The 12,860-nt window shown below is 41.1% G+C and overlaps 1 protein-coding gene across 7 annotated transcripts in view; it reads right to left on the minus strand.

Annotated features, from left to right (window-relative positions):
* The window catches only part of Myo6 (myosin VI), a 133,629-nt gene that overhangs the window by 24,217 nt on the left and 96,552 nt on the right, over window positions 1-12,860 (minus strand). For all 7 annotated transcript variants that reach the window (XR_012909986.1, XM_075965125.1, XM_075965124.1 and 4 more), the window contains 4 exons: window positions 9,377-9,415; window positions 5,838-5,931; window positions 731-861; window positions 559-636 (listed from right to left, as the gene is read on the minus strand). Coding sequence is in view for 6 of the 7 variants with exons in the window: in XM_075965125.1 (XP_075821240.1) it covers window positions 559-636; window positions 731-861; window positions 5,838-5,931; window positions 9,377-9,415 (342 nt within the window). In the remaining variant the exon portion in view is untranslated. The remainder of the gene's footprint in view (window positions 1-558; window positions 637-730; window positions 862-5,837; window positions 5,932-9,376; window positions 9,416-12,860) is intronic.

Raw genomic sequence — 12,860 nt, forward strand, 5'->3', positions numbered from 1 at the left:
TGTCAGCCAAAAAATACAACCTAATATATGTGGTGTTTATACACTCCTTCACTGAAAATTTGGCAGCAGTCAGTACAAACTCCAGTCCAATTTCATATGCCTTATATGTCTACCACACTCGAGGGAAACTCTCTCAGAGTGAAGACTCCGACATACTATGAAATCTCACCATGCAAAGCAGCACATGCTTATAATCCCAGCATTTTGGAGCCTGGGACAATCAGACAAATCCAGGCCAGTTTCAGTTACATGCTGAGCTACCTAACTGGCTCATAAATTAAAATGGTCTAGAAATGCTTTTAACTTATTTTAAATAGTAGAGGTATTTGGTTATTCCCTATTTAAGAAAAAAAATTCAACAATGCTCTGATTCCAACACTGATGAAAACTAAAATTTAAACTCAGAATATGAAACACCCCCAAACAGGAAAACTGTGGGAAATGAAACATAATTTCACACTGTTGTATGCAATGTAATAATAACATCAATTCCTAATAACAAAGAAAACACATACCAAGCCCAACTACCATATGCTAAAGTTTAAAATATAGATTTACCTTGCCAGGTCTGAAAAATACTTTCGTTAGCCCAAACTTGTAGTCAACTTCATTTAATCCCAAAGCTTTAAAAAGAGCCTGAAAAAGAAATTTAAAAAAAAAATGAGCTCCAACTAGAAATTAATAGAAAAGGTTTGTTGCTGAGAAATTTGTATTGAAGCAGCATCTATACCTTACAAAATAGCCTTGGATCCAATCTTGCAAGTTTGTCTGGCATGTACTTCTTGTACATATTATAGAGTTCATGAAATGAGGCTCTTGAAGGGAAACCTCCTTGCATTAAGTCCAGCACCGACACCATACCTAGAGTCAGGAGCACAGATAATTCTCAGTCACAATACAAAAGGGCAGGGTAACTCATCTATGTTACAGTGTGTGTTTATGAAAAGATAACTCATAGGAAGAGAATACCACGGTGAGACGCTGGGCAGGAAGCACACCTCCAGTCAGTATGCTCAACTTATTCATCACTTTAAAACAGCCACAATGAAATCCCATGTAAAATCAGCACAGTGATCATTCCACAGAGGCATCCCATCTAGAAGGTTCCAGTATCATGTCTTTTTTATTTTTGCTGCTCAATTTTTTTTACTGATTTTTATTGAGCTCTACATTTTTTCTCTGCTCCCCTCCCTGCCTCTCCCTTCCCCTTCAACCCTCCCCCAAGGTTCCCATGCTCCCAATTTATAGAAAGCAAAATTCTGTATTTGGCCACTCTCTCCATTTCTATAGTTTCCCCAGAACTAATACAAAAGAGAATTTATTATTTAAACATTATGTGTAATATAACATATACAATATCTCTCTCTCTTTCTCTCTCTCTCTTTCTCTCTCTCTCTCTCTCTCTTTCTCTCTCTCTCTCTCACACACACATGTACGCATGCACACACACACACACACACACACACACACACACCCTTCTACCAGTTTGGGACTGTGGCTCCCAAGGAGAACACTAACCTTGAATGTCCAAGGCCCTAGCTTCTAGCCCCAGCCTCAAAATAAGACCTCTTCTACTAAAGAAACTGATCTATTGGTTGGGAAGCTGAGTCTACAGGATAAAATAAAATTATTACATTTTAATTTAATGCTAACAAATGGTCAGTCTAAGCCTTGGGTTGACATGAGCTTTTCTGGTCAGAATTACAGAGGAAGGAAGCCCGCCTTTTTTCATCATCCCTATGCGCTCTTGACATTCACCTGATAGGAATTTTAGTAGAACGGTTTCTGTGCTGGGTGGGTGTTTGTCAACTTGAAATAAACTTAAGTCATGAGGGAAGGGAGGACATCCGTTGATAAAATGGCCTCAACTGGCCTGTGGGCAAATCTGTGAGGCACTTTCTTACTGAATGACTGATGTGGAGGGCCCAGCCCACTGTGGTGCCACCCTGCGCAGTTGGTTTGGGGTCTTGGATTGTATAAGAAAGGTAGCTGAGAAAGCCAGTGACGTGTTCCTCCAGCTTGTCCTTCGGTTTCTGCCTCCAGGTTCCCACCCTGACTTCCAGTCCTGACATCCCTCAGTGACGGAGCTTGACTCCAGGGTTGTGAAATGAAAGAATGCAAACTAGGAGAGTGTCTTAAATTAATTATCCTCAAAAGAGAAAAAAAACAAACAAAACAAAAAGCCTAAATGGGAAGGTAAAATAGAATCTATATCTTAAACGTCACACAGAGAAAAACGTTCAACCACTTTCACACCCTCAGACTTGGTGCAAAGACACAGGGTCACACGGTCAACAGGCAGGAGGACTATTTAATAAAAAATATTGTGCTGGGAGCCAGGGGTGTGGCCCAGCGGTGGGGCACATAGCTCTTGCTCACCGGGCCTCGGGTTCCAGCTCTAACACCACAAAAACAAAATCCAAGTCAAAATTACTATAATGAACGGTCATTTTGGTGATTGCATTAGTGTGAGTGCTTATTTAACTGTAATAGTAACTACTTAAATTATTCAGATGCAGTTATTAAATCAATATTAAAGAAATTAGGAGTGGTAAGAATATGAATATGTGGAAAACAGAACTGAGTTAGACAAATTAAAATGTAAAAAATAAAATTTTCAATAAGTGTATTTTTTAATTGTAACATAATCTAAGGAAGGCAGCCCTTCTATACAGATTGAATACTAGCCTATTGGACTGCAAAAAGAATAAAATCTCTGTGAGAGAGTATGGCAAGGCAATAGCTTTAGATGGCAACTTGGAAACATTCACCTTTTATATAATTTCTACTTTTATAAATCTAAATTACAATTTTCTCACTTATGGACAAATCCATGTGGAGATATCCACAGTCACTGCTTACAGCAGGAAAACAAACAAACAAGCAAAAAAAAAAAACAGAAATAAAGACCCATTCATCAAAATTGTATTACAATCATAAAATAATGCACTGATTAGGGTCCTAGAATTTATCTAACCAGTATAAAAATACATCTAAGGCATAGTGTATACTGATTAAATGGAACACATGCTTTTTTTCCTGGCAGTTCTGAGGACTGAACCAGGACTTCTCGCGTGCTAAAACAAGTATTCTACCACTGGACTGAGCTACAGTCCCAGCACTAGGGCTATGTAGTTCAGGCTGGCTTTGAACTCATGAATGGCCAGAAAAAGATTTAGTTCTCAGAGCTGCTAGTAGGGGAAAAAAAAGTAAGGTTTGGTTAGCACTAGCACAGTTTGGACAATAAAATGGAGTCACCTGTTAAACTACAACCTAGCTGACCATGTTAAAATGCATTCTTGTGTGAAGGAGGAATCCCACCAACTCGCCAGAAAGCTCACACTCTGCTAATCTGAACACACAACTGCAGCTCCACACGCTTTACACGCTAGACGCTTGCTTGGAGAGAAGTACGTTACACTAAAAATCCAGGGAAAAAAGTCAAAATCGAGGCGATGAAAATCACCCTTAAAGGCAGTATACAAAATACATCACTATTGCATTTTTCAGAATATTATCTGTTATTAATACCTGGGGAAGAGCATGTGAGAAACTGGACTCATCTGTAATGTACATGCAAAGGGTTTCAAATAAACGCAGTTACTGAGCAAAAAGAGTCCCTCATTATTATATGCAGAAGTATATTAGTTGGCTTTCTAGTATTTGTTTAAAATTAATCACAAATAAAGTTTTGTATCTGATAGATTGTGTATTCCAGTCAATGATGAATTAGTTTAATACACACTAGAGAGACCAGGAGTTTGGGGAAGCCAAAACATAGTTCCTAGAGGGAAACTTTAAATAATTATATAATATACATATATATATATGTGTGTGTGTGTGCATGTATTATATATAATAATTATACTAGCAGACACAGTAGACAGCTCATCAATCTCATGAAGAACTATACAAGTATACATAAAATCTGCAACTGTGGCTGTGAAATTAAAGATGCCAGACCTCAGCACCATGAACAAAGTCCCCTTCGGAGCCAGGATCAAGGCTGGCTTTCACAGGAAGTAGTCACTAAGCCGACATACGCAGGATGAAAGAACGATGTCCTGACAGGAAGTAGCATGTACAAAGACCCCGCGATGGGAGGGAACGGAGCACTAAGAGCAAGTCTGTGTAGCTGGAGCACAGCAGAAGGAAATGGGAAGAGGGGCGCTATACACAGGGCAGAGGCTGGCACCAGGATTGCACTCTTCACCCCATGGTCATCGGGAGCCATCAAGAGTGTGTAAGCAGGAAGAAGGAAGACTTGTCAGAGTTGAACTGTGGAGTGATGATGTCACACATGTCTCCAATGCATTGAGCAGATGCAAGGGTACACGGGCAACGGCAGCAAGAAAGCAAGCGACAGAAGGCGTCAGCTTCGGTTGGGAAGCAACAGCATTCACTGTAGGAGATCACAGGAACGAGACAGAACGTGTCCTGCACTACCCAACAGGACAGCCATACTAGCCACGGGTCCTTAGGGACACCAGGCACACATAGCTTCTTATGTTTTAGTACTAAAAAAAAAATTTAATCCTTTCTACAGGAGTCCCGTCCGCCATATTTCAAATGCTTAAAGAGCTCATAGTGGCGTCAATCTCCTGGTTACCATACTGGATAACACCAGGGGTTACAGAAAAAATGGAAGGAGGAAGCAGAGAAATCCAAAGGAGAGTGACAGAGAGAAAGATCTAGTAAAATAGGAAGAAGGAGATCCGAGAAGGAGAAGCCATGTGAGTGACAGAGGGAGCCCAGTGTGTCTTAGTGGATTGGGGGCAGAGTCCCACGGGGCCTGGCCTGCACTTAATCATCACTGCTGACTCAGGAGAGGCAGGAAGGGACTACAGCAGGGACCGGAGATTCCTGTTTTAACAGGCCAGGAGTGGGTGAGGGGGTGCAGACAAGCACAAGTGTCCAGGGGGCACTAGCTTGCAGGCTTTAGTAAGAGAAGAGGCCTTCTGCTGGCAGAGCTCTAAGGGAGCAGGTGACCTGGGGGCAGGGGGCTGGCTCTGCTGAAATGTGTGGTGCAGGGAAACTAGGCAGGAGAGGTTTGAGAGCCCCAAAAGGTCAGTGACCATGAATTTCAGTGGTGCCAACTTGGCTGGCCTACCGGCCCTGTAAAAACAAGGAGAGCTCCAGTTTAGAGAGAAGAGTTAGAGCTAGATCCTGACGTCAGGAAAACTGAAGCTAGCCTCATCTGGAAGGACTCTGCAATACAAAGTTAAGTGCAGGGCTCTGAAGCCTCGCTCTAAGTTGTCCTCTGCGAGGACCAGAATGAGGTCAGAGAAGAGCGGCTTTGAGAGACAGCAGGGCCTGAGCTAGACCAAACTGAGCAGCAGAAAGAGCAGGGCAGCATCCATGGCTGGGATGCAGAAAGGGCAGGGCAGCATCCATGGCTGGGATGCAGAAAGGGCAGGGCAGCAGCTACAGCTGGGATGCTTGTGCACCAAGAGTCAGTGCCTGAGGCTTCTGCGACTGGGTGAAGTCAGGGCTGGGGCTGGAGGTGACTGATTCATCAATTCATGAAAGTGCCACAGAGCCCAAAGGCTTCATCCTGTTTAAATTCCCACCCCAAGTGGTGGAGGAGAAGCAAGGACTCCAACTCCCCAGTTAACCCAGTTGTGTGGGGAATGGGGACCAGTGTGGGCTGCTGCTGCCAGAAGCAGCCGGCGTGGAGATCCAGGTTTTCCAAGAACAAGTTCTTTATATGTGTTTTACTTCACAAAAAGGAGAAGTCGATGTTGCTCATATCTGCCTCCTGTGCTTTGCTCAGAATTAAGGGATGGTGAGCTGTCTGCTTGCAGAGATTGTGACAGACCCTGAAACTATGGAAATACCTGAACACTGCAGTTGAGACAGAATTTGGGCGCCTTCGAAGTGGTGGCTTGTCATCTTTAAGTTGGGTTTGATGCAGCGAATGAAGCTTGCTCCCTGAAAGAATAAGAAACACTTTTTAAGATAGTACATACAGCATCTATATGTTTCTATTATCTTTGAATACCACAGCACACTAACGTTAATGACACAAAATAATTAGGAATTTAGAATTTTATCATATTTCTATAATTTGAACCTTAAAATTAATGACTATATTGACTAAATATTAGCAAGATGAAGTTTTAGTTGTGACTGTCAAAAATCATTTTGTAAAAAGTCTTTCAGTGCAAAGCATTTCATTACTTTTAAACAATGAGCTCTATAGGCTTAACTATCTTCTCAAAGAAGGTTTGGCTTTTTGTTTTTCAGGGCTATGCCTTGCACACACAGACAAACATCCTACTGCTTAACTAGAAGCCTCTACAGAGGCTGCAAAGGGAATTTCGGCCAAAATGTAAGCAAACAAAACACGAACGTAAGTCACTATTTTCATTCAACTTCAAAAAGATAAGGCCCCGAACTGCACCGCTGTGTGTATTGCTTGTTAAGCAGTGTTTTTAAAAGCTTAAGAGCTTCCATGTGGTGACCATATTTTGCTGAATGAGGCAGAGGGAATACTGTTTGTATCACAGTGCAAGTGCTGTGTACGAAGATAAAGTAAAAGACATCCAAACAGATGCTTCTCTTCAAAGTGGCCACCATAGAACCCTGAATAGTTATTTCAACAACGATGACCACCACGGACACTTGGATGGCATGTTTCTACAAACCACAACCACCTCATGTTTTTAGAGCAGCCCAGTCTTTGGGGAGTGAAAATAAAACAGCCGCCCCATCAGACGGCATTTAAAGATGCCTGGCTGGTGAGGAATAGTGAGGGGGAATTCCATCAAATACATTATACACTTGTACAAAGTTTTCAAAGAAAAAGATATTGTATTTTTTTTAACAAAATGCTTAGTTCTTAAGAGTCAAATATTTTAGACTCAGAAACTTCACGATTTTCTGGGTGGCTCCAAAGGCAAACTCATCAGCAAATAAAGCAGTTAACTGTGGGACAGAATGGACATTTGGCTGTTGGAAATGACTGGTCCTTAAAGGGAAAAGCATGAAGTTCAACTCTGCGGTTTATATAAAAACTAAGACTTTCCTTGGAATTACAATTTTTCTATAACCCACATATCCACTGTCTTTCTTTTTCATTTTGCGTTATAAAGACAGGCTCTCACTATGCAAGCCAAGGTGGCCTCAAAATTAAGAGCCTCCTGCCTCAACTTCCCAAATTCTGGGATTGCCACCACACTCAACAATTAGGACTTCTCTCTAGATGGGTTTTGTTTTTCAGTTCAAACACTGAGGTGATGGAGGAAGGTCATTGGTTAAAATAAAAGAAGCTGCTTGGCTCTCATTGGTTAGGAGATAGGTGGGAGGAGTAAACAGAACAGAATGCCAGGAGGAAGAGGAAGTGAGGTCAGACTCCACAGCTCTGTTCTCCGGAGCAGACGCAGGAGAGACGCCATGCTACCTGATCCAGGGAAGACGCACGCTATGAAGCTCCTACCCAGGATGGACTTAGGCTAGAATCTTCCCGGTAAGACCGGTGCTATACAGATGATAAGAAATGGGCTAGTCCAGGTGCGAGAGTTAGCCTAGAAGAGGCTAGATAGGAATGGGCCAAAGCAGTGTTTAAAAGAATACAGTTTCCGTGTAATTATTTCGGGTAAAGCTAGCCGGGCAGGGCAGGCAGCTGGGGTGTTTGGGGACGCAACCCCGCTGCCCATATTACTACACTGGGGTGAACCCCAGTATAGGGAGTCACACCTGTATTCCCCGGGACACTGCGGCAAAGACAGGCTAATTGTAAGTTCAGGGCTAGCCTGAACTATATGAGGAGACACTATCTAAAAATGTAAGAAAAAAACCAGCCAAGGGCCAGTTGTGCAGCTTAGTGACAGAGCATTTGTATAGCGTGTGCAAGATCCTAAGTTCAATGCCAACACCACCGAAACACAACTAGAAAAACAATATCAAGGTGAATCAACAAAATGTAGTTAGAAGATGAACTTGTAGTAAGTTTGACATTTATCATTTATAAAGGACAGAAAAATATCAAGGTCATTTTTGTCTGCAGCACACTGCCCTGTCTGAAGAGTGTTACTATAATAAATTGTATGTCTTATCTTTAATATTAAAATATTTGCTCTTTTTTATAGTAACTTCACTTTTGTGAAATCTTCATTTATTAACAACAAAAACTTCCAAATAATTTCACTTCACATACATACTTGGCCTTTCTTTAAAAAAAACTAATAATAAACACCTTACCATCTCAAAAGCTGACAGTGTGGCTGTGTGGTGTGGCTGAGGCGTGTGGGGGTTTGGGGTGTGGGTGTAACTGGGTGTTGTTGTAGGTGTGCCAGTGGGCTGGCATCCCGAGCAACATGATTACCAGGTAAAAGTCTACCACTGAGCTAAATTCCAGCCCTCTAAAAATCAACTTCTTTTTGAAAGAAAATGTGGTTTAAAAGATACCTCTCATTATCCCAGGGTTACTGTGCTTACTTGGATAACCACTAATAGTTGTTTCAGAAGACCATTTTAAAAACATACTTTCTTCAAATAATCCAATTAAAAAAATGGGGTACAGGCCTAAACAGAGAACTCTCAACAGATGAATCTAAAATGGCTGAAAGACACTTAAGGAAATGCTCAGCATCCTTAGCTATCAGAGAAATGCAAATCAAAACAACTCTTACACCTGTAAGAATGGCCAAGATCAAAACACTGATGACAACTTATGCTGGAGAGGATGTGGGGTAGAGGGAACACTACTGCATTGCTGGTGGGAATGCAAGCTGGTACACCCCCTTTGGAAATCAGTATGGTGATTTCTTAGAAAATTAGGAAACAACCTTCCTCAAGACCCAACAATATCACTTTTGGGTATATACCCAAAGGATGCTCAATTGTGCCACAAGGATATGTGCTCAGCTATGTTAATAGCAGGCAACATTGTTTGTCATAGCCAGAACCTGGAAAAAAATCTAAATACCCCTCAACCGAAGAATGGATAAAAAAGATGTGATACATTTACACAATGGGAAAAAATGACATCCTGAAATTTGCTGGCAAACAGATGGATCTAAAAAAAAACAGCATATTGAATGAGGTAACAGAGACCCAGAAAGACAAACACTATAGGTACTCACTTGTAAGTGACTTTTAGACATAAAGCAAAAAATACCAGCCTACAATTCACAACTGCAGAGAACCTAGACAACAATGAGGACACTAAGAGAGACATACATGGATCTAATCTACATGGAAAGTAGAAAAAGACAGGATCTCCTGAGTAAATTGGGAGCGTGGGGATCATGGGAGAAGGTAGAAGGGGAGGGGGAAAGGACGGAGGGGAGCAGAGAAAAATCTATAGCTCAATAAAAACAATAAAAAGTTTTTTTTAAAAAAAAAAACCTGCTTTCTTATTAAATATACTCACAGTACTTCGCAGTTTATCCAGAAGCAAATTTAACTGTGTCTAGAAAAGAAAGAAGATAAGATTATTTCAAAAAAGTCAAATAGCACAATGGAAATGAGTTAATATTAACTCTCCAATATGAGACTAAAATAACATGCAAAAACATCCACATGTAACATATTATAATAACCTCCTGGCACACAAACTCTGTAACAGGCAACGTCATGCAAAATGGCTAATGAAATGTCAAGGACAATAACTTCCATTACTAACACAGAACTCATATAATTAAGGCTGGAAATGAGCAGCACAATCACAAATGAGATGAATAAGGGAAATTACACAAGCCATGAGTGAGCGCATGTGACGATACTGGGGGTGTACTCAGCATCAACGTTGCAGTACAGTATCTGAGCATGTGGCAAACAAGACACCGCCGTGTCACATACTGTGAGGGCTGAGATGTTTAAAACGAGCACGATTTGTACACAGCATTAATTAGTGCATGCAGCACAGCAAAACAAAACTGTTGTATCTAGCTTCTGAAACCCTCTTCCCTAGTTTAAAATGTTATCTATTTCAAGGGCTTTTAGACCCCGAACAGTTTCCTGAAACTATTTTCACAATGAATACAGTTAACCACGCTTTCCCAGTGTCACAATGCTGATTATAATTTACCCTGGCTCAGTGTGTTAAAATTATGTTTGTTTTGCTAGTCTGCAAAGCAATTTTACATGGAAATGCTTATTATTGCTACTTGGAAAATACAAATTAAGATGTTAATTCTCAAATTAACATATTGTGTTCAGCATAGCTATAATTAATAGCAACATGGAGGCTTTGCTGAATGCTCTTCCGTGAGAGGGGCGATGTTCGAAGACAGCTTTTCATGAGCAATGTTATATTTAATCCAATGAATAACACAGCACGATGAACCTAACTAAGGATAGATTATTAACCTCGTGATACAGGTATTAAGACCTAGGGATGAAAACTGATGGGTCTGAGAACACGGAGCTAGTAATGGCAAATCCCTGAGATCAACATTCTTTCTCTTGCCGTGAGTAAACTTGTCACTAGAATTTTAAAGAAGTTATCATGGCATTGACTGAAGACTACAGTCACATGCACAAAACTAGCTGACAGAAGCCAACCTCAGTCTGCACCCCAGACAACTGAAAAGCACATCAACAGCCTCTTTGGGGAGAAAGCAACCGTTATAAATCCCCTCATTTTAATCCAGAGACAGAGTTCACTGTTTTGCTCCCCAAAATGGGCAGAAGTCAGAAAAGTAGAAGGAAAAATTACAGAGCATCAGCTGAGCAAACAGAAAAGAACGTCCATTAACACAAGCCAAAGACAGGGGGCAGGAAGCACCCTTGGCAAATCAGGCTTCGCATGGATTTTTATGTAATTGTTTTTAGATTTGATGTTAATTATACGTGTGTGCATGTTGCAGTGACCCTCAGAGGCTTCAGATTCCCTGGGACTAGAGTTACAGGGGCACGTATATCACCCGATGTGGGTACTGGGAACAGAACCTGGGTCCTCTGCAAGAGTAGTACACACTCAGCCTCTCAGCTGTCTCTCTAACCCTTTGTATTTTATTTTTAAAGACGCAAATATTTGTGCTTATAACCGAGTAAGATTTCCAACAAAAAAATATTGCTCTTCCTAAAGCACCACTTACTGGAAGTAAGTGGTGGAACATGTTTGGTCCCCATGCACTGGCTAATTAAAGTGTTACTGAACTGGAGTCTGGATAACTGAAGTGCTGCTGAAATGGAGCCTGGATAACTGGAGTGCTACTGAAATGGAGTCTGGATAACTGAAGCACCACTGAACTGGAGTCTGGATAACTGGAGTGCTACTGAAATGGAGTCTGGATAACTGAAGCACCACTGAACTGGAGTCTGGATAAGTGAAGTGCTGCTGAAATGGAGTCTGGATAACTGAAGTGCTGCTGAAATGGAGTCTGGATAACTGAAGTGCTGCTGAAATGGAACCTGGATAACTGGAGTGCTACTGAAATGGAGTCTGGATAACTGAAGTGCTGCTGAAATGGAGTCTGGATAACTGAAGTGCTGCTGAAATGGAGCCTGGATAACTGGAGTGCTACTGAAATGGAGTCTGGATAACTGAAGCACCACTGAACTGGAGTCTGGATAACTGAAGCACCACTGAACTGGAGTCTGGATAACTGAAGCACCACTGAACTGGAGCCTGGATAACTGGAGTGCTACTGAAATGGAGTCTGCTTTGTGTTTATCTTACACAACTCACTTTTAATTCAGTGAACTATTAAAGTATGTTTAAAGTTGAGTCCTATTAAAATTTCATACCACCCCAAAATGACAACACACGCCTTTAATCCCAGCGCTCAGGAGGCAGAGGCAAGCGGATTTTTGTGAGTTCAAGGACAGCCTGGTATATATTGTGAATTCCAGATCAGTCAGGGCTACATAATGAGAGCCTGTTTCAAAATAAAAATGATACTAAAGAGACTTCATTTTAAAGCATATCAGAGAAAAACGTATGTGGAATATTTTATTCCTATCACTCAAGAGTTTTTGCAGTTAATGCAAAAAGTAGACATTGTTACGGATAAACAGTTACAAGATATTAAATTCCTCCAGTTAAAGGTTATTTATGCTGCCTATCATTTTAAATACACTTTTACTGGCAATAACACTATATTCATATGAAATGTTGTGTTGTGTTTTCTGAGGAGGGGTCAGATGGTGGTTATGTTACCCAGCCTGGCCCCGAATGCCCAGGCTCAAGTGATCCCTCCTTTGTCAGGCTCCTGAGTCACCTGAGACCGCAGGAGCCATGACGCCACATCTAGCCCAGGCGCTGTTTTCAAACCAACTATGCTATAAAATGTTTAACCTGGAATGGAAAAATACCAGATAAAAATATTGCTCACTGAGTAAATCAAGAACTTATATAATTAATATATCTTAAACAAAATTCAAACCTTCGAATTCAGCTACCTAAATATGTTTTAGATTTTTCTTCAATATTTATATTTTGAAGCTTTAAAAAGAAACTTAGCTTTTAGATATCAAGTTAGAGATGCGGGATTCATACCAATTCTTCCTCTTTTTTGTTTTTGTTGTTGTTGTTTGTTTGTTTTGTTTGTCTGGTTTGGTTTTTGGCTTTGAGACAGGGTCTCACACAGCTTGAGCTGATCTTGATCCAGGTACCAGAGACTAGCCTTGAACTCCTGATGCTCCTAGTCCTAATTACCCGGTTCTGGGATTACAGGAATGTGTCACCAAGCCCAGGTTAGGGCCCATTTCAACCCAGAAAGGATTTGAGAAGTTTGTGCTACTAGTTAGCACCCCAGTCTTTTTGACACAAGCAGTTTTCAACCTGTAGGTTATGATCCCTCTGGGGTTGAGTGACCCTTTCACAGGGGTCACATGTCAGATAGTCTGCACATCATATATTTACATTATGATTCATAACAGTAGCAAAATTACAGTTATGAAGTAGCAAT

Source organism: Microtus pennsylvanicus, chromosome 3, assembly GCF_037038515.1.
Source record: "Microtus pennsylvanicus isolate mMicPen1 chromosome 3, mMicPen1.hap1, whole genome shotgun sequence".
NCBI lineage: Eukaryota > Metazoa > Chordata > Mammalia > Rodentia > Cricetidae > Microtus > Microtus pennsylvanicus.